At 38.7% G+C, this 26,079-nt stretch overlaps 1 protein-coding gene across 1 annotated transcript in view; it reads left to right on the top strand.

The window, feature by feature from the left end:
* Positions 1–1,556: 1,556 nt before the first annotated feature.
* Positions 1,557–26,079, top strand: part of luzp2 (leucine zipper protein 2) — a 151,542-nt gene continuing 127,019 nt past the window's right edge. Inside the window, exon 1 of the mRNA XM_088297042.1 lies at positions 1,557–1,861. Within this exon, the coding sequence (XP_088153168.1) occupies positions 1,800–1,861 (62 nt within the window). The 5' untranslated portion in view covers positions 1,557–1,799. The remainder of the gene's footprint in view (positions 1,862–26,079) is intronic.

Raw genomic sequence — 26,079 nt, 5'->3', positions numbered from 1 at the left:
AAACGTCATTTCTCAATGTTTTGTGTTTTTGTCCAGGCCAACTGTCATATAGACCATTCTTAATTGGAAATAAATTCCCAAGGCAATTGAGGTTAAAGGTTAGGTAGAATCCCCTTTACACATTCTACACAGTCAGTTTCCTCAAAGTTGATTGCTTTTTAAGTAGAAAATGTTCATCACTCCACAAAACATCCATCTTTCACACTAACCAGTTATGGAGGGGGAATTGTGTCTCGTGGATAGATGCTTGTTTCATTTGGATAGTACCAAACCACATCAATAGTAAATAACATTCAGCCCCTTTTTCTTACGGTAAGGTTGAGAACACATTCTCAATGCAAGAGATTTAGTAATTTAACATGAGCTGAAATAAAAAAAAAAACACCTTACAGTCAAATTATCTTCAAAAAGTTAAGATTACATATTATGGAAGAAATGTAAATATTACTGGTATATTACAATATCAGGATATCATATTGTAATGTGTTTGTGTCATATTCAAAATTGGGCATTTATACAAGGCGCTTGATTGGTTCCCGGCCACGAGATTGACCAATGAGAGCATGAATGGATTCATCCCGTGAGCTGATCTGCTGCAAATCATGACAGCCTCATACAGCACAAAGACAACAAATCATCAAGAAATAAAATGTTAAAGTAATGTTTGTCGTAAAAGCAGATTAACTTAATTAGAATCGCGCATTGCATTTTATCCAAACCTCCTTGTTGATGTGCAAAGCGAAAGTTAAGCCATTAACTTACTTACGTATCCAGCGCTTCTTCTTCGTGGGTTGAAAATAAGAGCGACCAGGGAAGACAAAGACGTCAACGAAGAAGAAACACCAGCAATCATAACAAGGGTTTAAAATGGCCTTAATCCACCAGAATTGTATTTATGGCTAAAATGCACCGCGGGATTCTCGTTCAGGTAAGCCACATTTTCATATTTACTTAATTTTTAGGAAACAGAGACATTGCTCAAATCTTTGCAGATGTCATTTTAAGTTGTTACCAGCTGGTAAAAGTGGGTCATATTTTGACCAGATTCAATTTGTTCTACTTTATAGTTACAAAGGGAACAATTCATAAATATTTCAATCGCTTCAGGATACAAATGTTTATGCTTTGGCAGAGGGCTGAGCGCTCTTGTTGTTGTTGTTTTAAAACTGTGACTTTTTATAACTTGGGCACCTCAGCATCACTTTGCTTTGCATCATCACATTTTCACTTTTATGAAACGGAAAAACCTTGCATTGTCATAGACTATTACACTCTCTTTAAATCTGTTAGTTTCGTTTGTCAGAACTGTCAATTTCAATGCAGTCAGTCCCACTCTCACCACTTCGGTATGCTGCATCCTACCGCACACAGCTCGCACATTGCAGACAGTAAACAGACTGAATGGGGTACCACGATGCTGGAGATGCAACCAGCAGCCACACAACGGCAAAGATGCCTCGCACCAATCGCAGAAGCTGCGCGGGCACTGACATCATATCTCCTCCACATCTCGCCCTCTCCATTTCAAGCCCCACCCGCTCCTTTTCATTAGCAAGTCGCTCCGTGTCTCTGTGTTATTTAAAACCAGATATCCCCCCTCTTGCACTGCCACTATGTTGCATCTGTCTGCCGCTGCGCGTGCGTGTGAGTGCGCGTGTGTGTGCGCGTGTGTTTGTGTGTGAGGGTGCACTAAAATCTCAAGCAGCCAGTGGGAAGAGAGCAAGAGAGTGAGGAGAGAGACGCAGGGGAAAGGCTAAAAGCATCTGAGACGGGGGAAGGAACGGGAGTGTGATTCAGCTATGAAATCCATCCAAGCTTTTTGTATGCTGCTTCTCTGTCCAGCTTTCAGTCTCAACACCAGGTAGGCACTGGACGATGTTTTCATTCAACCAGTTTCAGACACTCTGAAACAAATGAAAGGAGGCATGTACAAACATCCAATATTAGATTACTGAATGTAAAGCACTGTCCTGCCAAGGCAAATACAAGATCTGAAAATTGTCCTGGCAGCGACTCAGTGTATTTCGCATGTTGCTTCAGGAAACTCAAGGACTTAAAGGGAGCAAAGAAGAGATAATCTGGGCTATTATCTTCCTCAATTCTAGGTCGGCTAAAAGACAGTTGTCCCATTGTGTGTGTAATTCCCTGCATGCGATGCCTGCCGGGGTGGTGGTGGGGTGACCACGGACGGTGCTTTTTGAGACTTTTGCTGCATGCCGGTTTAAGAGAGAGCAAGTTGAAATCAGGTGAAAAGAGAGGATAAGACGACTGGTGCTGCAATTTGCCAGCAAAGACCATGTGTGTGTGTGTGTAAATGTGCATATGCGTGTGCGTGTGTGATGCAGGCTTTCAGAAGGAAGAGTCATAGGAAAGAATGACCCGTGACAAGTATGATTGGGAGAGTTTGATCTATCATCCTTTCCTTTTCAGTGTCAGTAGTGTCTTAACATGAGTCATGAGGAGATTCAAGGCTTTCACGACATACCTTGGAGACTCAGATGCAGAAAGGTTTGCGTTAGATTTGAAAAAAAAAAAACTTTTCTGCACCCCACTGCCTGAAATAGTTTAATTTGGGATTCCTATTTTCTTTGGGAACAAAGTAAATGTCACATATCTGAAAAGAAATCGAGTCTTTTTTGTGATTGATAATGAGGGCAGTACTGTTTGGATATGATATAATTTAGTTTTGGCCCCTTTAGCAAAGTAAGATTATTACCCATATCCAACATACATCAATATCACAGAGATGAACTAATGATGTATGACTTGCTGACTTGCATTCCTCCAGGCAGTATTACTGTAGCAACATGGCTATACGCAAATGTGAACTCAATAATAAGCCTACTCTGTTTACCTCAGCTACATAAACATAACTTCCAACTTGTTTTATTGTGATCTTGTTGGAAACTATTGATTATTTTATTCAAGTATACTTCTGAGCGTATTAGGCTTATTAAAAAAGATTCATTGTTATTGAAGTCATTTTGTTGGTTGGCATCGTTGCAAGTAACTTCTTGAGGGGAAATACCTTCCAACTTAGTTAACCGTCATCACATAAAATAAGTTTTCATATCGTATCAAACACAGGTTTTAAGATGAATATGCTACTTTGGCCATGACAAGAAAAACATATTAGTACAGTAGATAGAGGCCAATTGTAAAAATTCTTTCTTCAAGAAATGCTGTTGTGGTCTGCTTTGCAGGCTGGATGAAATACCCCCAAAAAAACTGCAAATCCATTGATGTTTTTTAATCTATTTCAGGCCAGATTGGAGGTTAATCAATGTTTGTTTTTTGTTTTTTGTGGATATGTTAATGACAGTGGCTTTGATGGTTTGTGAATCACACAAGTGTGTTGGTGCGGTCTACATAACCACCTGGCCTTGTAATTTTAAGTAGCATTTGTCTCTGTGACATGTGTTTTAATCGCCTCATTGTGACACGTACTGAGCCTAACTACTGTATATAGACGAGAAGCCCCAAGGAGCGCTTGCTGTCATCTGTTTCTGTTGTGGTTTTATCAGGGAAATGTCAACATTGAACCGGGGAAATTATGGAACAGCTGATTCCTAACACTTTCATTTCCATTGGGCTCATTATTAGCGCTCTGCGGCAATTGGTGAAATGTTCTATTCTGTTCACTCGATCACATTTTTTTTTTTTTTGCAGTGCCCATTAATGAACTACATTATCATTAAGCTATTTTCATATTTCCATTTAACACTGTGCCGTTGTTGGGATGACACAATCATTATTTATCATTAACTATATTATACTTTTTTTTTTAGTATTTTTCTGTTGGTCATAGGCAACTAAAACGTTATAATGGCATCTCATTTTGGTCAGATGGCACTTTTGGTATCTAAAGTCAGTTGTTATTCGGAGGGCTCATATTCTCTTCAACTGCGGCATAGTACTGTAACATTGAACATCAGTGAATGTCAGGCAGACGAGAGAAAAATTAATTGTGACCTGTGCTGCCGAGGCTAGGTAGAGCTCTGCCTCGCTTTGTTAGATTCACAATCATCATATCAGTGGTCTGTGAGTGCAACGTCCAACAAGGTATGTCTGATGGCCTTGAATGATAAATACATTCTTCTGTTTGATTGCCCTGAAATCTAAGATGATGTCCATAGTACTTTTATCATAATCAAAGTAGCGTGGATGTTCATTAAAAAAAATAGATATCTGCCAGCTTATGTCTGCATCTGACCAGTGATGCCAACTCCAGTTTCAATGAGAGTGTGATCAAAAGGGTTTGACTTTAATGAATTGAGTAAAAATCTTCAGCCGCAGAATGATTGTGCAGGGTTGTGTGTCATTGCAGAAATCAATTGGTACTTAGGCAGAACACAAGGCTGCATTGACACCAGCCTCGTGAGATATGACTGTCCACCCTCAGGTCAGTGTTGTGAGGCTAAGAATGCGCTTTTGCATGAGGCTTTTTTCTGCGCAGATCAAACAATCCCACCTTTTTACACTTTCAAGTATTCTCTTTCAGGGTTTCTCTTAAAACATTTTGACACATTTTCTTGACACCATCTTTGATGCCTCTTGCATCAGCAGGCTTTTCTTAGAAGAAGCTGCTCTACCTGGCGCCGTCTCCACTAGTTCCAAAATGTTAGCTTGTTATAGATGTCTCATGGAACGGCAAGAGAGATTCTTGGGGTGATCATTGAGTACAGTACAGCGCGTGTCTGTTATTTCAATTGGTGTTTTTTTATTATTTTTTTTTTTATGAAATAAAACGATTGGAGCGTCAGCCTCTAGAATAAGATGTTTAACAAGAAAATGAGGGCTGGTACTCTCCCTGACTGACTTTTACATCCAATTTGTCATAAATGAATGCATTAAAACACATGCACATCTAATACATACGCTTTGTGATGTATTATAAAACACAACATATTCAATGCAATGTTTTGCTATAATGCATGTGTTAGGCCTTTTTTTTGCGTGTGAAGTCACTTTAGTTACTATGACACATATTTTGTTGGACATAATCCAAATTAAACAGCAAGTATAATTATGACCACCATTATCCTTTTGTGCAAATTGTGGCAGAATGCTTTTCTGCCTTACATAGCACAGAAATTATAGGGAGTGGTGGTAGAAACATTGTCAGATGATGTCAGACAGACACACTAAGTAAGGATATGACTGCACCAATCACTATAATTATACATGAGATAATATTTGTTCAAACACATTACATGTGACTTGGTATTTAGCATATAGCATATACAGTGGTGCCTTGAGATCTTGAGAACTTATATTTTTCAAGATACGAGTCGTCAAACGGCCAATTTTCTTTGCTTTGACTTACGAGCACAGACTTGACATAGGCGTGCTGTATGGTTGAAGTGTTTCAAGGTGTTTATTGGCAATCTCAGTTTAGTTTTTTTTTTTTTCTCAAACTAAACATATAATAAAGAAAATTACATATGTATTTAAAACAGCCACATAGGTTAGCCTTTAGTCCGTTGGTTTAAAGCTAATGATAAGCATTTACAGTATGTGGCTTCGCTAGGATCCCTTAAGGGATCACTATTTGAATACAAATGATGGAGCAGCACTTGTAGATCAACAATATCACATTAGTCATCGTAATCAAAGAAACTTTAAGACCGACCTTTTTCATCTACCTTTAATCTAATATTGACAATATTTACTTTTCTTAATTTTTTACAGCTTTTTACTAAGATTTAGTTCTTTACTTTTATTAATTATTAGTACTTAGTGATTAATTAGTATTTATTTTTACATGGCTCTTATTCTGTAGTCTGCCATTCATGTTTGTTTATAATGGTATATTTTATTTTAGCAATATATATAATCAATAGTAATCTATTTTCTCGTGATTCCTCGGAGGGAGCTCTGTGCTCCGGAAACTGTGGTGGGCCGTGGCCATGATTTTGCCTCTTGGGTCCGTGGTTCGCCGTGCGTGGTGGTACCTGCTGCATCTATGTACTACGGGATAACAACCCTAATGCTGGCAGCTTGCAATCTGTTCTTGTTGTGCAGGGTTCCATGTGATGGTGTTTCCTCTCGAGATGCTCTGTTCCCATCTGTTAGTCATTTGGTGCTGTCTTACCTTTTTACCCATTTATTTTTGTACATGTTGGTGGGATGGTGGTTGGGGGGGGCAGTAATTTTAGTGACTTAAAGCACTTTGAGTAACATGCTCATTTATGGGAAACACTCTATACATTTGATTTGTTTGATAAGTTTCATTCATTGTTTGTCTGATATACTGCATTCTTTATCCTCTGCAAAAAAACGACAATATGAATCCCACTTGAGATGTGCACACCTCGCTGCTTTGTGCCATTATGAATCCTGCTGCCCCACTGCAATATGAGTGGCTGCTGCATACAAGCAGGAAATGAAGTGTGACGTTTGAATTGGCCTTTGTACTGACCCAAGTGTCCAAGATGAGCACACCAGAATAAGCAGCACAATGTGTGTTGAATTGAATGAGGAAGTGTGGCAAAAGGAGTTTCAGTCATTTAAGTCATGATTAATTACTGTATTTATGAATTTTGAGCAATTATTTACTATATGACGGTGGGAATGTATTGAATGGAGATGTACTGCAGTAACATGCAAAGCAGATAATTTTCCAACAATAATAGCTCATTGATATCATATTTTATTTTGGACTTCAAAAACAATGTTTTTTTTACAAAGCGTTGTTGTGAAACATACAATGATTTGCCTGAATTTATTCCTTACACTGGCATTACACCAAACTATTTTCGCAGTATCCGACAAAAAAACTGAAAGTCTTCGGGAAGTTTTACTGGATTCTCAGCGTGCTACTGTTATCTCGATCGTTTAGTGTAAGCTGGTAATCAGCAATGCTTTATCGGCTAGTCTTGGTGTTAAGACAACATAAAAACTGTTTGATATTATAATAATTCTTCAAAATGTGTCAATTAATCATATCACTGCGCTATACTGATATACTTTTCTTTGGGTACTCCAGTTTGTTCCCACATTCCAAAGACGTGCATGCTAGGTTGATTGGACGCTCTAAATTATCCCTACGTGTGATTGTGAGTGCAAGTGGTAGTTCGCCCATGTGTGACATGCGATTGGCTGGCAACCAATGCAGGGTGTGTATGAGGGCCTTAATAGGTGGAAAGGCGCTATACAAGTGAAAGACCATTTTACCACATTTTTTTATAATGTACTGGTAGTATTAGTTGATTTGAGTATGGTCCAGGTCATTTTAGGCCGAAACTTTGACCAAGGAGAGACGTCGCTGAACAGCATACACTATACAATGAGTTGCTTGATAACACAAGGATAATGAAGAGGTCAGTTCAGTGGAGGGAAATAGCCTTGCATTCTTGACCTGTTGAAAATGTGTGTGCCAGAAAGTTTGGGACAAATATGTTTTATCTCAGTGTGGAGTACAGAGCTCACAGATATTTTTCTCGTTTGAGGCTTAGCTGGTTCGCATATTTAAAAAAAAAAAATCTTAGTAAGCAGAACCATCATTATACACACTTTTGTGTGTAAAGCCACTGAAAACATGGTATGCTTAATAACCCCCAACACCCTCCAAATGCTTCTTACGAAGCAGACGGGTGAAAGTTAGGTTACTTGGTTACTGATTTAAAAAAACAAAATATTTACAGCACGATACATATTTTCCGCCAAGGCTGCACGCAGAAGAATAAAAAAGAGCAACGAAAAATACTTCAATAAGACTCTTTTGGATGACTTATAGCCTGATTTATTTTTTTACCCTCTCATTGTTTTATGAAATAATGAGATTATTATTATTATTAATATTTTTATTATTGTTATTATCTCACATATCTCACTTGTTTTTGGACTTCTCAGATCAAGCATTGTCCACAAGGCAAAAGGTTATCAGTAACAGTTAATGGGCCAGTGAAGGTTGGTCAGACCATTAAGTTGTTGTTCATTTTGGTCTGAATTCCAAAGGTCAGTGAATGAAGGGTAACCTGGAAGCATGAGTAGGTGCAGGCGCACACGCTGAGAACAAAGAAGTCTCATAGGATTTTTGAGACTTTATTGCGGCGCTCTCATATGAAATCGCTCAGAGAAAGGTTTTCCTGAACCCAGACAATAAGATGACATATCTAGGCTGGTTGTTGTGGCCTTTTTTGGGGGGGATTTATTAGCACGACAAAAATGTAAGTGAGCTTCCTCTTCCGCTATTCTCCTGCCTTGTAAGAGACAAACCTCATTCTGGACTTTGGTTAGCTCTGTTTTACAAAGAGATATTCTCCATTCACGTTTGGAAATACCCAAATAGCAGTGTGAACGAAAGGAAATCAGATCATTGGATGTGCCCAATGGGAGCAATGTGAAGAGCTATAAACATCTGAAGGCTCTCTCAAATGAGGAATTTAAAAGTACCAGAAGTTATGCAGGTTGAAGAGTTGCTTAGTTTTAAATTCAACAAAGGTTTCCATTTTATAACGTAAAAATTATTGCTGATTATTTTTTTTTAACCTTTTGCCTTGATTACGTCTCGCATCTTAGGCCAGGTGGCCTGAACATTTTTAGCATTTCAGACTGAAGAACACCAATTTATAATCCGTACTACTCCTACCCATACCTTTTTGTCATTTGGCCTAATGTATGTATTTAGTGTGTCCTGCATTTTGGTGCAGAATAGGTAGTTGACACTAGATTAAAAAAATAATTGTGTCATTTTAATATTAGTAAGGCATCCTTAGGTCATCCCTCTTGTTTCCATCGATGCTCTGTATTTCCTTTCCTGTTTCCCTTTACATACAATGTTACTTTGCATTGTGCTGCCGACTTCTCTTCCCACCTACAATTCATTAAAGCCGATCTCAGGAACTTTGATGTGGATCTTTATTGCAGCCTCAACCGGCGCGTGATTGTATTGCTTTGGTGCTGTCACTCCACATAATGTTGTGCTGTCAAAATTGCTGTTGTAATTGGCAGAGACTTAATTGCTGTGTCCCTCTAAACACTGTTGCTAGTGTTCTCAGAAATGAGTCATTACTGGAGGGCTTGGCTCTTTGTTTTATACTGTAGTGCAAGATGTATAACCATAATAAACAAAAGCTGAGAAGCATTCCTTGTCAGAACGGCAACAAATATAAACTGACTTGGTTGTTTTCAGCATATTGTTGCGCTGCAGCTTGGAGTCAATTTGTTTTGAAGCTAAAGCAGCGCGCTTGAGTGTTTTTTGGATCTTGTCACATCTGATCAATGCATATAAATGCGACGCTCAAGGCCTTTCAGAGGTTCTTCGATGTGAATTTTGGTCATGGCATAAGATTTGAGTCAAAGTGTCATCGTATTGCACGCTTTATATGATTCCTCTGCATCTGACACAGGCATCCGCTGATCATTCAAAACAACTCAACCAGGGTCTCGGCTTTTTATTTTTACTCAGTCATTTCAGCATTCCTTTTTAGCGATCAGCGCTGCGCCCCCGAGATAAGTACCGTCTAATTGGTTTACATACCCGTAACTGCATGAAAACTTGGACCCCTTTCAAATTCATGGTAGTGAAATAGTGAAGAGCGCCACGATTTTAAAGTATCCATCTTTTTATTTTCTATGCGGCTTATGGTTGAGTGTATTCCAGCTTTCATCGAGCGAGTGGTTTCCATCCAATCACAACGCACATTGACAAACAACCATCACGTTCATGTCTAAGGTCAATTTAGTCTTGAATGGACCTGCCATGCTCGTTTTTGTAATGTGGGAGGAAACTGGGGAAATACTTGGAGAAAACCCACGCAAACTCCACACAGGAAGACTGGAGCACAGATTCAAACTCCCAAATTCAGACCTTTGAAGATGTCCACGCCATGTGACTCAAAGGTCTACTGAAAGAGATGCGGCCTGTATTTAATTCATGCACGTTTTGTGGGCATTTATAGTCGTCAAATGGATTACAACTGTTTATTGCCACCACCAAATATATTCGTCAAGTAAGTTTTTTGTAATGTGTAGGCGAGGAAGAGAGTCTTACAGTGAAATTTAGGACAAACAGATTCCTGTAGATGGCGTGGGCAGGGGCCGGCAATTTTTATGAATAAGGCCGGAGGGCGGGTGACTGACTGGCAAAAAAGGGTCAAGTGCCCAGCTCTGGTAAATTATATGTTTAAATATGTAGGCATGTATGAAAGTTTGATAGAAACAAAGAATTTGAAAGTGAGTGTTGTGAATTGTTAGAATGTCCATGTTGTGAATGATGAACTGCATGTAAAAAAGCCACACTCCGAGTTGAATATCGATTGATAGTTACTTAATGTGACAGCAAAAGTCCTTTCTCAGTCTTGTTTTTGTTGTATTGTGATTTAAGTTGTTACAAATACAAAGAACATACGCATCATAATCACCATTCTGCTTGACACGTTGCTGAAAAACAACTTGTTTTCTCTGCTTTTTTGGGCGAAAAATGTGTTTTGCTGAAATCACCCCATCCTCTGCTGCTGATAGCCAAAGAATGAAAAAGCTGTCAATAGATCTTTAAATATTGGCCAAAATGCTTTAAAATGGTTAACTCTCAATTGAAAACAGTTGGCAGATAATTTGCTAAGAGCAGGAAAAAGAGGCAGTGAAGGAACACCACCACATAATCTCAAGCCCCCATTACAGAAAAACTGTTCGTTTTATTGTGTGGAGTCTAAACCACACCTGTGTAATAACCATGCTGTCTTATCAGTACTTTGATATTCCACTCCTGCATGGATTTGGCAAAAGAGAAGTTATCATTTACAATATTCAAGAAAATAAATAAATATATATATATATATATATATTAGTTGGAAATCAATGTAATGCACTGTCCATAATATCCATCACACACAGGTAGCAAACAATATTACCTCGTGGTGTTATCTTTTTTTCCCCTTGCCTTTCAGCTGCAATGATTCTCACCTTTTCATCAAGTGAACAGCGCGAACAGACATCATGTTTTTCACTAGCAGCATTATCGACATTCATTGCCATTCAGAGTTTACATTCTCTTCAATCGAACGCTTTCTCTGTAACAGTAATTGCACTGTCATGATTGCGTGTTTTCACGCAATCTTCGTCTTTTTTTGATTTTGGCTCCCACTTAGGTGATCATGATGCTGTCATTGGCGATATTCACTCACCAGTTTTGTTCTTTTCTGCTGTCTCTAAACCCACGATTGGTTTACTATCGGGGAACCTCGCTCAGCGGAATTATCTCCAAAATCATGGAGAGCTTTCAGGGTGAAGATGTTTCTGTTGGCATGAACAAAAAAGGCTTATAAATTATACAGGTATAGACAAACTGCTTGGATCATGGAAGACGAAGCAAGGCCTCAGTGGTTTATCCTCTTCATTATTTATTTTTCTCTTCTTTTCTTCTTCACACTGCTCTTGCACTCATTTTACCCAATTGTCTATTTTAATACAATGTGTTGGTGTATATCTTAATATTTCAAAGACATTTTAGATTTCCCCAGATGAGTGCCACACGGTTGTTAGCTCTATTAATATCCAAGATGTTAAATTCTTTATTAAAATGAATGTGAACTGATAAAGTGATCGTAATTCCACTTCTGCTGAATTCCAAAAGCTTCCATCATTACATTAAGTAAAATGAATTATTGTGTTGAGCTTTCCTAATAGGAATTCTTGCTCTGCATTCTACTTCTCCGGAAAAGCATCTTCTGGCAAATCTCTGATAAGTCAGTCAAGTCATGTCACGCATTTCAGTTTGTTCCTCACGGACTACTGCTTTTTTTTGGACTGTTATTTTAATTGGATGATCATTTGGTGCATTGCACTGAATTAGGCAAACTGAGAAACTGAGGTTTTATGTTTGTCGAGAGCAGCAATTAAATGACCGCCTGAGCCTGTGTCTTGGGGGTTAAATCAACAAAAAGAGAGTTGCTCACCTGTTTAATGAACACTTTGCTCCACACACAAACCGGATATAGCCTGTGCTATGGTAGGTGACACAAAGGAAATCACTTTACCGTCAATATTTACATGAGACAAAACAAATCCAAATTTAGTATTTAATTCTAAAATGATTAGACGCCCTAGGGCGCCGTGGACTCCAGGTGGGGCCAAAACTCACCATCAATATATGCAGACTCGAAATAAATCACTGGTGTTTGGGTGGGGGGCATTTTTTTTTTTTTGGGAGGGGGAGGTCACGCTTCTTGAACCTGAATTTGATGTGCGGCAGGCTTAACAGTGGATTTGTGACAGTGCTCAGAACTATTTTCCGTCACTTAAAGTGGCAGTTCAGTCTAAAATCTAAAAGACAAACTAAACAATGGTGTAGTTCTGTGTGCATCTTTCAAACTTAAAAGCTTCAATATAAATATATGCACTGATTAACGTGAGCACTGGTGTCAAGTTGATCAGTGAAGCAAAGCCATATCTCACTGAGCGGTGAGGGTTTGCGTGCACGCAAATAGCGATTGATTTTTTTTTTTTTTAATTTATTTATTTATTTTTTTTATCAGAATTTGTTCAATTGCAAACAGTTGCAATGACGTTCTCCAGACATTCCAAAACCCCATTAATGATCACAAACACAATTTTTCTTGTCACCATAAGAACACACACACACAAAATTCTTTGCGACAAGAAAAACTGTTTGAGACATTCCCGTTGTTGGCGAATGCCTTTCCGAACGTTTAAGACCTTGATCTAACGCTGAGGAAAAAATGACATTCTCTACGTGCGCACACACTTGTAAACCTTCGCCGCTCAGTGAGATACGAGCTGCGGTAACTACAGCGGCCAAAAAGCACAAGGAGTGGCATTAAGCAGGGTTACTCACAAAGTACTAGTACTTTCTGCTTGCTCCTGTTCGTGAAGCTATTTTACGCGTAGACTGAACTAAGGACATAATCTTGAATGCCTGCGTTTGCGATGCTCATTTTATATCTGGTAAATTATTGAGGCCATTTGGTTTAACTAGACCTCGATGTCTTGAAATGTTAAATAAATAGTCAGGAATTGATGAATAATGGGAATGTGCTTGCTACTAGTGGCAGCTAGTAACAAGTAGCTAACACATCCAGCGATGAGCTTCGATGCACACTTGCTACCTTAGCCGCTTTTCCCTGGGCATCAGAGAACACCTCAGCTACGTAAAAGTAGCACAACAATGCGCTCCCGCCAAGATCGTCGTGACAACAATTTGACAAGATTTTCAGTTCCTTTTTATATTAAATAGCAAACACCAAAACAATCTAGCAGACTTGCTGACTATATTAGAAGTAGAGTTAGCTGTGAGGATGCAATTCAGATTTCTGTTGACGATGGCCCAAGCAGACTCTCGAGTGTTAACATTGTTTCTCTACAAAATAAAGATGGAACATCTGACCATTGGACATCAGGGGACTTTGTAACATCTTCCTGCCACTCTGTAATCCCATAAGAATCAGAAAGTTGCTTTACATCTGGCGCATCTGGTGTTTTAGTGTCATTTTTGCAACCCTTTACAGTTCGTTGGCTTGTGTACATAAAGACGCCCGCCGTTCTTTCTGCGCCAACAATCCTGATTGCATCATCTTTGTTTACAGACTTGAAATGGGTCTGTACTACTCGCTCTATGTGGGAGGAGGGGCAAATACATTGATCCCTGAGAACTGTGTGACCATGACCAAATTACCAAAACTATTCAGTGCACAGGAAAAAAAAAAAAAGGACAGAGAGGTCAGGTTGTTGCTCACGTTACTTTGTGCAATTAGATGCCGCAACAGTAAGTCACTCGCATTCGTATGATAGTAACAAAACAGTCATGAAATGGCGAAAAGTATTTTTTTTTTTTGTGATGTATCTTATTAAAAACCACAAAAATTCAAATGTATGTATATATATATGTATATGTAAATCATTAAGGGATTGGGGGGTGGGGGGGGGAGGGGCGCTAAATAAAACCTCTCCGCCTAGCACCCTAGCTCTCATGTTCAGTTTTTCAAAAAACTAAATATAGGTTTGGTTTTATGAAGGCCATACAAATCCTAATCCTTTATCAGTTGCTAGCACACCTCCTCGAAGGCATCTCTTTGCTTTCTGTTATTTTAATCATATCATTTTTTGAGTAGATTCCAGTGTGAGGATCCATCTTGGATGGCAACCGCTAGGTTTATTCAATATTTTACCAAGACTCCTGACGGATAGGTACGTTACTTGGGGCTCACTCTATGTGCAAGGAAAAAAATCAATTTGTTTCATTGCATTAAGAAAAAACAAAGTTCTTTATCCCTCAATTTTTTTTGTACAAAGTACGTTTCAAGTGATCTTATGCCTAACTTCAGCATTCAATGACACTTCTGAACTGAAAATGACGTGTTGAGGACTTTGGCCAAAGGAGCAAATATATGCACAGTTTTGAAGCAATTGCAGAATGAATGGCAAGGTTTATATCGAAACCTGGTTTCATTGGACTTTTACTGCATCATATTTCGCCATGCTACTGTTTTTATAGATAGGTGAATCTTCAACGGACTGAAAAAAAAATCATGTTAAATCAAAACAGTAAAAGTACCACTACAGGCAGATTGCTGACGTATTTCAGACCCAGAGATAATGTTCCGGGTATAATGCTTCTAGGATTAAGGTTGTTTTGTCACTTGCCAATCAATCTTCAGTGTCATTCGGCACCAAATGGAAACCCACTCATGTGTTTCACCTTCTTGCTGATTGTATCTCCCTGATCAATCTGTCTCTCCCATCTTTTATTTCGTATTTCAGCAACGACTAGAGTGCAAAGAGATGTCGAACCCACAGAATGCATGCCTGCTTTGTGTGGGTGTGTTATGTACTGTATGTGCAATGAACCTCACTGTTCGGTTCAAAGGGGGTAGCTAGAGGGTATTACGTTACCAAAGTCCACCACTCTGGTTTGCCTGTCTGTCAGATGTCTTGCTTGGCTGAGCTCCACACAGTGATGGTGTTGACAAAATGACAGGATGGGAACAGTCTACAGTGAATATCATTATGGCTCAAAAACATTGTTTCCTCTCAAATGCTTGAGCACCCACACACTGAAAATAAAAACAAGAATGCTGTAGAAATACAGACACGACAGTTGGTATATGAGACACATTTCACTCGCAGGGTCACATGCATGCTAGTCATCATACAATCTGAGGTCTTATGCACATGAAATGTTCTCTCGCCAAGGGTGAAATTCCATGCAGATTATGCAAACAATTACATTTCAAGATGCTTCTTGGCTTCATGTACATATGATGGTGTGGAGAGGTTGCAAGTCTAAGCATATATGCAATGTCATTCTTGTTCTCAGAGCTTGGCTTTGGTTGGTTTATAGGCCTGTTATAAGACTGTTTGGATTGAGAAGTAGGGCTGACACCAGGGAAGAACCACCACTCCAGTCCTTCAAACATCAATCAGTCCTAGGCCCTTGGACTTGTCAACAATGTTCTCCCTGTTACAGTGCCGCTACTGGAAAGCATTCAAATATTTCTTCCATCTTCCAATTTTTCTTTACACTGGACCCATTTCATGGTGATTAATTTGGGGAATGCTTGGGGAGGTTGTCATTTCACACAGATCTGAAAGCACGGGTTTTTAAGTTAAAAATAGCAATTTGACTCGCATCAAATATCTATCTTATCTCATGTGTTAAATAAGTTTTAGAAAACATCCCCGGTTGCATGTTTTCACAAATTAGCATTTGATGACAGGTGTTTGGATTAACACAGATTTAATGAGCTTTACGAAATTCCCTGGAGGATGAATGTGGGGTTTGGGGATTACCGACTTCCAGGATATTGTTTAAGACAGGCAATGGAGCATTTTCGCTTTAAACCCATTAAATGTGTATGCGGTCTAGCATTCTACCCAAGGAAACAGGAAAACAACATTGCACATGATTTTATTGATGTGCAGCAGTAAGAGATCAATTTTACTGATGCAAATAGACATGACTGCAGAGTCCTTAAGTGGGAGAAATCGTCTGAGTCTTTGTCATCCTGATTCCATGCAAAAGTGGGGGAAACAACTGCAGGAAGATTAAGATACTTGCGCTCCTTAGACTAGAACAACCGTCTACGATTTATGAACAGCTTTTGGATACTGTGGGAAACCTGGTTATGATATTCTTTGTACATTATTTGTGATGTTTGTTGATTCTATATCAATTGAATGGTTCATAATTCATATAGCTTTTCTTTGGATCTTAAAAATAGACTGATAGACTTTTTAGTTTATTATTACCCCCATATCTCCACACAATCGGTCAAATATGGCAGTAATAATGAACATACAACGTATACAGGCTACCCATAATTTAGGGATTTTTCTTTTCACATTTCCAATCTGTGATTTCCAGCATAATTTTTCATCGTTGATGCAGTAACTCGAAGCAATTATGTTTATGTCTTCCTATTTCAGTTGAAATGATGATAATTTTGACTTATTTTTTCTGGTATGCAAAGATGACTTAGATTTGTTTCAATTTAAAGATACTTTCTTGGTGTTTCTTAGTTTCCTTCTCTTTCCCAAGTATTCAAAAGCCACTTAAGGTTTTTTTCTGGAGCAGTATAAAGTTTTTTCATCAGCAAATATAATTTTTAAAAAACTTTAGAGATACAGCAAATGTCATTGATATAGTGAGAATAATTTAGGACCAAGCACAGACCTTTGGGGAACCCCGTGAGTTATCGTCAACTCGTTTGATTTTTTTTTCAAGATGTACATACTGATTACTGTCGTCTAGTTAACTTTTTTCACTTAGCTATTGTTATGTATAGCATCAAAAGCCTTTTTTAATCTTTGTTGTCGATACCATTGCTTTAAAACCAGTAATTTAAAAGCAATGAAAAAAATAGATGTCATAGACGCCCCCCAACCTTCGTCTGCGAATTGCTGCCGGTCTGGTAATAGCATGTACTTGTCTCAACCAGTCTGTGGCGCAAAAAAGTTGGGGGACCAGTGACTGTGATGTCCAGATGATGCATTTGATTGTATTGCAAAATTGACGCCTATCTAGGTGGGATGTGCAACTACTAAGTCATTCAATGTGAATTGAGGGACCTACCCAGGGAAAGCTGAGCATGTCAAAACAGCATGTGACTAAACGGACCAATCACGAGAGATGATGTGCACAACATTCTACACACGGTGACAATTTCTGTCCTGTGACCTGGTGTCCTGGTGTGTGCAAGTGTCACCATCGCCTTGTGTTGTCGTCATTATTAATGGAGGTGCTCCATCACGCGATGATGTTGGCTTTGTATTTCAATCTTTTCTTTTGTTGCAGTTTTCATTCCCACTCCGTCAACCACATGTGCCAAATAAAGGAGATCAAATGCAAAATGCAGGATTTGTTTTTTTCAATGCGTCGCATACATTTGTCGTGTGCTGTCTACGCGAAGGTGAGAGCAGTGTGCAATTTCTCACGCGCGAAGCTTAGAGGGAACATTGTTCTAAAGCTATTTTGACCACTACAATTCGCTTAGTATTGCGTGAAAATAAGAGACTAAGTGGGTACAAACATGTACTACTATGAGCAACTGGGCTCATCCTCTGCCTCTGACAAAATACTGACGTCACTGTTTCCGTCCCAAACGTGAGCATTCCTAAATCTGGTTAAAATCCTCAGAAAAACAAGCCTTAAGCACCACTGAATCTTTTGAGTGGTAGATTTTTAGCACAGCCGTTATTTTAGGTGCAGAACTCGCAAATAAGTGAAAGGGTTAGTCCCAATGTAGAGGCACTTTAACCAACAATCAGAGATGCGCGCTTTAGTCTATTTTGCCAGTCCGTACTCCATCGATAACCCGGGAACCCTTCCATCCTTGTTCCTCCATCCTTTTTCAAAAAATAATATCGCCCAACGACCCCGTTTGACCTCGTCCTTTTAAAACGCTTTCGTCTTTACTTCTCACCACTCCCCCCATGTATTATGGGGGTCGCTATTGAGAGAAACACATTGTCCATAAAAATACAAAATATTGGAGAAATATTGTTTGAGGTTCACGTGGCCATAACTAGAGATGTTCACATACGTTTTGGGGAAGAGTGACTGTAGTTTTGACATATTATATATTTTTTTACGTGACTGCTGTCCTAACTGACAGTCTATCTCAGTCTACTGGGCTGTCGGAATTTACAAATATATACTTTTTTTTTTTACAGAGATGTCTTGCCATGTTACTCAATGCCACCCTTTGAAAAATGACTAGGACATATTTGTCACGATACACTTGTGTAGAGAACATTATTTTCAGGGAGGCCATGATTGATTGTTGCAAATAAGGCTGGCCATCAATCAAACAATTAAAATGGATGAAAAATACAAAGTACAACTATCGATCATTCTGCTTTTCTCTTATTACATGTACTTTAAAAAAAAAAAAACTAAAATAAATCCAAACAGTGAACACTCTGCAACTCCAACTCCGCTAATTTTGGGGTTCCCATAGTGCTGACTGTACATCCCATGAGTTTGTCAAAGCTTACGTAATATGTTACACAACTAATTTATCCAACACCTCCTAGCCTGAGTTAACAACAGGTTCCTCCAAATATAGCACTTGTCTGTGTTGTGAGCAGAACCTCTTTACTTAAATGGATAGGACTAATAATAAAATATGACTTCCAACCTAAACGGATTAACAGTGATTTTATGCTCTTGGAAATGTGTTGAGTTTCCTTTCCGCATAAATACCCTTTATATACAAAGCTCTTAAGCAAGTTGATCTCACTGTTGCCACTGTGTGTTAATGCAATGGAGGAGGGACGGTAATATATGCATGTTGGTGCAAAGAAGGAGGGGGAGGCAACTCTCTGTATAGCAGAATTAATGCCCCATACAAACAAGTTAACGCAGCTCGGGATTACTAAGGATTGGAGAACACAATTAATCAGAAGACTGAATGGGAAAGTCACATCCAAGTGAAAGAGCAACTGAATAAGAAAAAAAGACACATATTATCATTAGATTTTAGAAGTTATGAAAAGCTGAGAATCAGGAATTTGCGACTTCCTTGAGATTTTTAATGCTCTAGTCCACATGTGCATTATTCAACCAATGGAGAATACTTGGAAAGACCTATAAAATGCAACGGCAGTCATGCGAAACTAAACAATCACCCAAATGCCAAGTTATAGCTTAAATCTAATTACAGGTTCTTTTTTCTCAAATGCTGATCTACAACTTCAGGAAAAAAAGGGCTTCATAAATTAATTACGCCTAAACTATTCAGCCGTAGAAAGCATTAAATAAAAGTCGTCCGTACATAAAACAAAACATGAAGACCAAGAAAAAAAATGTCAATGGCCAGATAAGTCAATTCAATGTACCCAAGATGTCTATACTGGTCACTCTTTGTCAATCACAAACATAATATGTTCTAAAGCGTTAAGGGGCATTAAATGCACCTGAACAGTAATTGCAATTTTTGAAAGGGTGAGTAAACGTGAAGTTTTTTTTACAGCACATCCCAAATTCCATTTTTTCTTACTCCCAGTACAGCTTTATTTTAATTTTTCATGAGCATTTTTAACAGGGCCCAGCATGTCCCTGTGCAAAATTAGTGTTATACATCTCCCTAACAATCATCATTACGCGTTTTTCCATTCGCTGTGCTCAGTTGTAAAGAAAATGTGTGAAGTAATTGTTTCTTTGGGATATTTATGCATGTAATTTGTAGTGTCGGTCACCAATTATTCACAACTGTTGCCACTGTAATGCATGTATTGAAGTCTGCTTGATAATCATGCGGATGTGCACGTTGCTTCACTTTATGGTAGCATGCATTGTGAGTGTGTGCGCGCACTCTGACCAGAGAGCACACAGAGATGCAAGCAAAAAAGAGTTCATTTAATCTTTCACATACTGTACATTTAATGAAAGGCAGTCTGGATCAAATGGTTTCCTGAGTTGCAAATGTTCTGTACTGACAGTTCTAATTCGTCTTAAGCCAATTGAAATTAACTTTGGGTTGAATACATGGGCAAAACGACGTAATTAATTTGAAGCAAATTAATTGTGTTTCAAATAGATTCTCCTCTGCAAACAATAGCTATTGGGAGTGGTAGTCATTGAACAAGGATAATCTTTCTCTCTAATCTCGTTGCACACTTGAGTACAATGACAATAAAGGGATTTCTGATTCTGATTCTGATAAGAAGACAGTTTTATTTGGTACTTTCAAACAAAGCAAAAGTCCTGAAATAGATGGATTAATGGGAAAAGTTTAAAGCATAATGGACACGAAACAAAAGGTAACCCGTAAAGCTTTTTTAAGGAGAGCACATGTCCAAATGATACGATTCTAATGTTTACTTTTGTAAAAACGCTCAGAAAAGGCCTTGAAAAGGATGCAGAAAACTCAATATTTTGAGCTAGCTGAGTAATTATTAGTACTTTCATTTGTATGCTGTAATTAGACTTTTCTTGCGGCTCAGTTCTGGTGCTTTCTGCATCTCGTTCACAAAGAGTCGGATGGTCAAGCTGAGGCCATGAATGGACAAGTCCGGCTGCGGCCATTCCTGAAAATATGATTACTTGGAAAAATATTTATCATGACATGTAAAATGTAAAAGTAAAATGTTTGATGTGGTAACTTATATAACATGTAATTATGTAATCAATTTGTTAAAATAACTTTATGATAACATTAAATAAAAAAATAAATCAAACGCATGCGCAGAAGGTCCAGAGGAGTTGGCGTCTCCGTTAATTTTTGCGTTCTTTGGTCATTATATGGTCTGACATAACTTCTAGGCTTATACGGCAGTTTGCCACGCCGGCCGACTTCGGATTGGTGTTTAGAGACCTTTAGTCGTTACATCCTCGACTGATGCAGCCCCCAGCAGATGCAATTACATGTGTCCCTCTTTTTTGTGTAAAATAGCCTCTTTGGGGAACAGAAACAGGCTGATGCTGTCCTCCCGTCGGTTCAAACAAAAGCCAGCGCCGCTATGTGGCGGCCACATATTTAACAGAGACAAAAAACAAAAAAAAAAACTCTTCCTCTTCCTTTATGAGTAAGCAACCCTTAATGCAACAAAAACAAAATGAGGAGTTTCACTAAGTAAGGCTAACAAAAAATATACAGTACTATCGAGTCTATAAAGATGTCTCAAATATGACATATGGACTTATTGTCGTTCTACACTAGACGTAGGACGTACCTATCCCCAAGGTACTTTAACCAGTATCACGTCTCTGATGCCATGTTGATACACTCATTTCCTGGCACATTTCCACTAATTGGCATTTCCCATTACAGAGATGGGATGTCTGACAGTTCTCCTGTTCCCATGACAATAAAAGTAGACTTGCAGGCAAGTGCCCCTTGAGTAAACATTTTATGGGTGGATTTATCTTTATATTATTAACTTTGCAAGTTGATTTTCCAGAATTTTCATCTTCATTAAAGTCATTTACAAGGATACCAAAAGTAAATTGAATAGTTATTGTTCTACCCGTCTATATAATACTATCTCGATGACATGTTCTTAAGGAAATGGCAATGTATCACACCTCATCCTTCAAAATACTCTCGACTTCAACAAGCAATTCAACGGAGTCCGTGCGCCCACCGCTTCCACGTTAAAGGTATGATGACGTGCTAACTGCCTGTCACCAGACCGACGCTTGTGATAACATTGACAGCGTCAAACCCTTCAAAGTACACTTGCTGTCTGGTGGAATTACGTCAAGTTATCGTAAATGACGTATCACCTTTGTAATTGCTCTAGTTATCCAAGTATCTGTGAAGCGATCAAAGGATCCACATCTGATTTATTGAGCCATTCACACTTTCACAGAACACGAAGCACTGTGTGTACTAAGACTTGCTCAGCCTCGTCTTTGAGATACTCAACTCTTCACTCTCCACCACTTTCTGTATAGAGCACCAAATTAAAAAAAAAACACGGCTGGAACAAAGTACCCTAACCCTCAAAAGAGCACTTTGGATCCAAAGCCCCCTCTCTGCATGTCGTTAGACGAATCACAAAAGGCCAAATATGAGGAGAAGGGTGACTCGGAACAATTTGGAGTGTTCAACCACAATGCGCGTTTTTGGAATGTGGGAGGAAACGTGATTATCCGGAGAAGACCCATGCAGGCACGGGGAGAACATGCAAAATCCACACAGGAAGGCGGGAGCCGGAATCCAACCTGGCACCTCTGAACTCTGAGGTGGACCTGCTAACCTTTTTTTTTTTTTTTTTGTAAACAAACAAATAACATTGCTGACCGACTGTATCAGGTAGTTTATGCTCGAACAATAGTTGAGCTTTCTGTTTTGTGCAAGTTACTTGCATGTAAAAGGCTTCTCTTGCATGTGTCGTCCAGTTTTGGTCCTCAAACCATGCAAATTTCCCTTTTGTGGGCCGGAGGATCTATGAAGTTAAAATGCTACATTGGTGATGCTATTTCAATTCAAGCTCCCTTTTGTATAAACACTGTGGGGATCATGCCTCATATGTGGAGGAGAGCATCTGACAGTAACAAATGCTAAGATTCAGACCATGAAGAGCAACACGAGAACACTGAATTATGATGCATTTTGAAACATAGTGAGCACCATCTGAAAATCTTTGTTGGGTTCAATGTGACAAAATATTATCATTCTTGAAGGATGCTCGCAGTGATACAGTAACCATGATCGCCAAAAGTCTGTGCAGGGGAAGTGAGTGTGTTGGATGAGGGTGTTCTCATTATAGCTGTACTGATAGTCTCATCACATTTTGCTCCACCACTGCAGGAGTCCACTTTTTATATTTGCGAAGACAATGCCAAAGTGTGTTTCCTGGATTGCTGTCATTAAAGGAGATAAGGATCCAAGATGACCCATTTTTCACTAACATACTCTGTTTATATATTTTTTGATCAGGAAACTGAAATTAGTCATTTTATTTTTTGTCTATTCATTTTGGAGAAATTGGGAAATAAATGACGACTTGAAAAACGCCTACATTTAATGAGGAATATGGCCACGCCCCCTCTGCCCTCTCCCATGTTCTTGTGAAAGTCATTGATGGGACTGATTACGTACTCTCCATTGGAAATCATTGTACTTTCATTGCTTATAACATCCAAAAACAGTGATAAATTGGCACCAAAATTCATGTGGACATCCCTACTTATAACCATTTCAACATATCAAAAGTATTAACCGCTCCAGACAGCCTCTGTGTTTGATTAGGTCTATACCTTCTGTTAAAAGACGAGCAGCAGCATTTTGGTCCAGTTGGAGGCGCTTGAGGGAGGACTGGCTGACTCCAAAATAAAGTGGATTACAGTAATATAGCCTTTTTGTAACAAAGGGATGGATTAGTGAATCTAGGAGATAGTGTCTTTTTTGCTCAGCGGGACATGAATCTGGCTGTCATCCGCATAGCAATGGAAGGAAATACCATGTTTTCGTAAGATGGAACCTAGGGGCTGCAAGTACAACAGTAAGGGCCGCAAAACAGAATATGCAATATACATTTTTCAATTTATTTATTTTTTATTAATTTTTTTTGTACAATGTTTAATTACTTTACTAAGATTTCATTTGGCATTTTCTGAAATTACTTCACACTAGATCTTTAAATCATCTTTAATGCAGCAAGTGTATTGGATTTCACTGACCAATCCAATGTGATATGTACTGTATGAGAATTTTTATGAGGGCCCTGCACCAATATTGTACAGTATTCAAGAAAATACTACCCGTATTTCATGTGGTCTAAGACGGAATGTTTCTCTGAAGAACAATTCATAAATCTGTCCTTAAGTTAAATCTGAGCAAGCTTTTCTTAAAGCACTCTTTCCAGCCACATTTTTAATACAACATAGATAAAGTTTGAGGGAACCAAGAAAGGTGTGTGGGGCAAGTCATAAAAATAATAATTTTATACTGCCCTCTTTACTTTTTATGTGCAATTCATGAAACATCTGTCAAGGCAGCCTTATTTATATAGCACTCATACGCAACACGAGACAACTCAATGTGCTTCACACGAGCAAAGACAAAACCTTTAAGTATTCCCAAACACAACGCCATTTAGAAGCAAAGCACAGAAAACAGAACTGGCGGTCCAGAATCACAAAATGAACGGAGACAATTTAAACATATTAACAGAAGACTTTAAAAATGTTTGAAACATTTAAAAGTAATGTAATGACATCAAAGTTGGTATCTAAAATTAAAAAAATAAATGAAATGTTCAAAAGACCTTAATCAAAGATATGGAGGCAAAAGCACTTTAACCTGGATTCCAAAGCATTTACACTTGGGACTGACTTCACTTCAGTTGGCAGCTTATTATATGATATTTGTGTGCGGCATTACAGCTAAATGCAGCTTCACCATGTTTGCCATGGATTTTGGGTTCTACTGATTGACCCAAGTCTGCAGACATCAGAGCCAGAATGGGATTATATTAAAACAGCATTTCTTTAATGTACTATAGTGAGGGTCCAAACCATTTAATAATTTATAGTAGATGCTCTTTTGAAGGTGTCCAGTCAGAAGAGCGTTGTAATAATTAAGTCTACTGAAGATTTCTCCTGTTCTGTGTGGAGCATGCAACAATTCAATTTTCATATGTTTTAGTGATTGATTTGGTATGATTGCTCAGTCAGGTCTGAGTCTGTCAGCACATCACAATTTCTGACTCGGACTTTTGTTTATAAAGACAGCATCTCAATTTGTTTTCAACCAGTAAGCCTCTTTTTTTATTGCCGAAAGCAATTACCTCTATTTCGTTTTTGGTTTTGCTGAAGGAAATGTTGCCTCATCCTGTTGTTAATTTGCTCTACACTGGGCCACAAGAGATTAATTGAACTGCTGTCAACATTGATAAATGTAGCTTTGTGCCATCTCCATGGTCATGATAGCCAACATTGATGTTCTGAAGCATTTGACCCAAGGCTAACATAAACAGACTAAACCAAAAGGGGCCAAAGGACGAACCCATGAGGGACATTACATAGTAGCCATTTAATCAGATTAAAAAGTGGTCATAAAGTAACTCCTTTCCTCCAAATAGTACCTGAATGTTTTTTTTTTCTCCAGCACTGCCATCTTCTGAAGGAGTTTGTGGTTGTCATCAGTTGAGATGAGCGGCATCTAGCTTCTTACATTGTTGCTGATAGCTATTATCTTGTGCTAATTAGCTCACATTATCATGAGGAGTTAATGAAAAATGTAAAAAAAAAAACTAACAAAGTAATCCAGCCCTACCGATATAAAAGTAATTAGAAAAGTCCAGTAAAAAAAAAAAAAAGTGGCAATTTTCACCAGAAAGGAACGTAAGCAAAAAAACAGGCACAGAGCAGCTGGCGTCAACGCACTTCGCAACCAGGAAGCATCCTAACAAGACCCATTCACGAGCCACATAATCGACCTAAAAATAAACACATGCAGAAATTCTAGATGGATGCCAAGTAAATACTTTTGAGGCAAAAAATGGAAATGAGAGATTTCAGGCTAGTGTGTGATGCTGCCAGTTAATGGATGGAGGAATGTAGAAACACAACTGCCAGCACTGTGGTCTGATGAGTGTTTACCTACAAGGGGTGTGCTCATTCCTTCCATGTTGTCTCAACAAGCACATATGTCCTAGGACTGTGTGTCTTCCAAAAGATTACTTCTATTCCACGTATCATGGTAGTGAGAGTTTTTCATCTGGGATTTCAGGTGTTTGTTTTGGGAGCATGACTCGAAACGATCACATCCACACTTCCCTCCATGTCCTTCAGGCTGCACACTTGATTCACTTGCGTACATTCTTACCGAAGTTACAGTCGATTCTCAGGGTGCTATTGATGGAAATAACCCCTATGGGAGTGAACCGTGCATATTTATGTGGCGGAAGACAGTTATCGTTCGGAATACGGCTATGTTAGGGAATGGGGACAAACGCGGACTGTGAAATATGGCTCCTCTGAAAGATTTGAACTCCCTGTGTCATTTTGTTCATCCATTAATAAAATAATAAATAAAAAATGGCATTGATTTGAAACGAGTTTGTGAACCTGACCTCTGTAGTGATTTAAATGCGCCTTCAATCGATTGTATTCTCATAATGAGATTTTGAATGTGAAATTGTTATCTTGCCATGCTGGGGCAGATC

This window comes from Idiotropiscis lumnitzeri, chromosome 5 (assembly GCF_059441095.1).
Source record: "Idiotropiscis lumnitzeri isolate Australia: NSW breed Sydney's pygmy pipehorse chromosome 5, RoL_Ilum_1.0, whole genome shotgun sequence".
NCBI classification, from domain to species: Eukaryota; Metazoa; Chordata; class Actinopteri; order Syngnathiformes; family Syngnathidae; genus Idiotropiscis; species Idiotropiscis lumnitzeri.
Note: the sequence above shows the minus strand (reverse complement) of the source record. Positions and strands in the feature narration are given on the sequence as shown.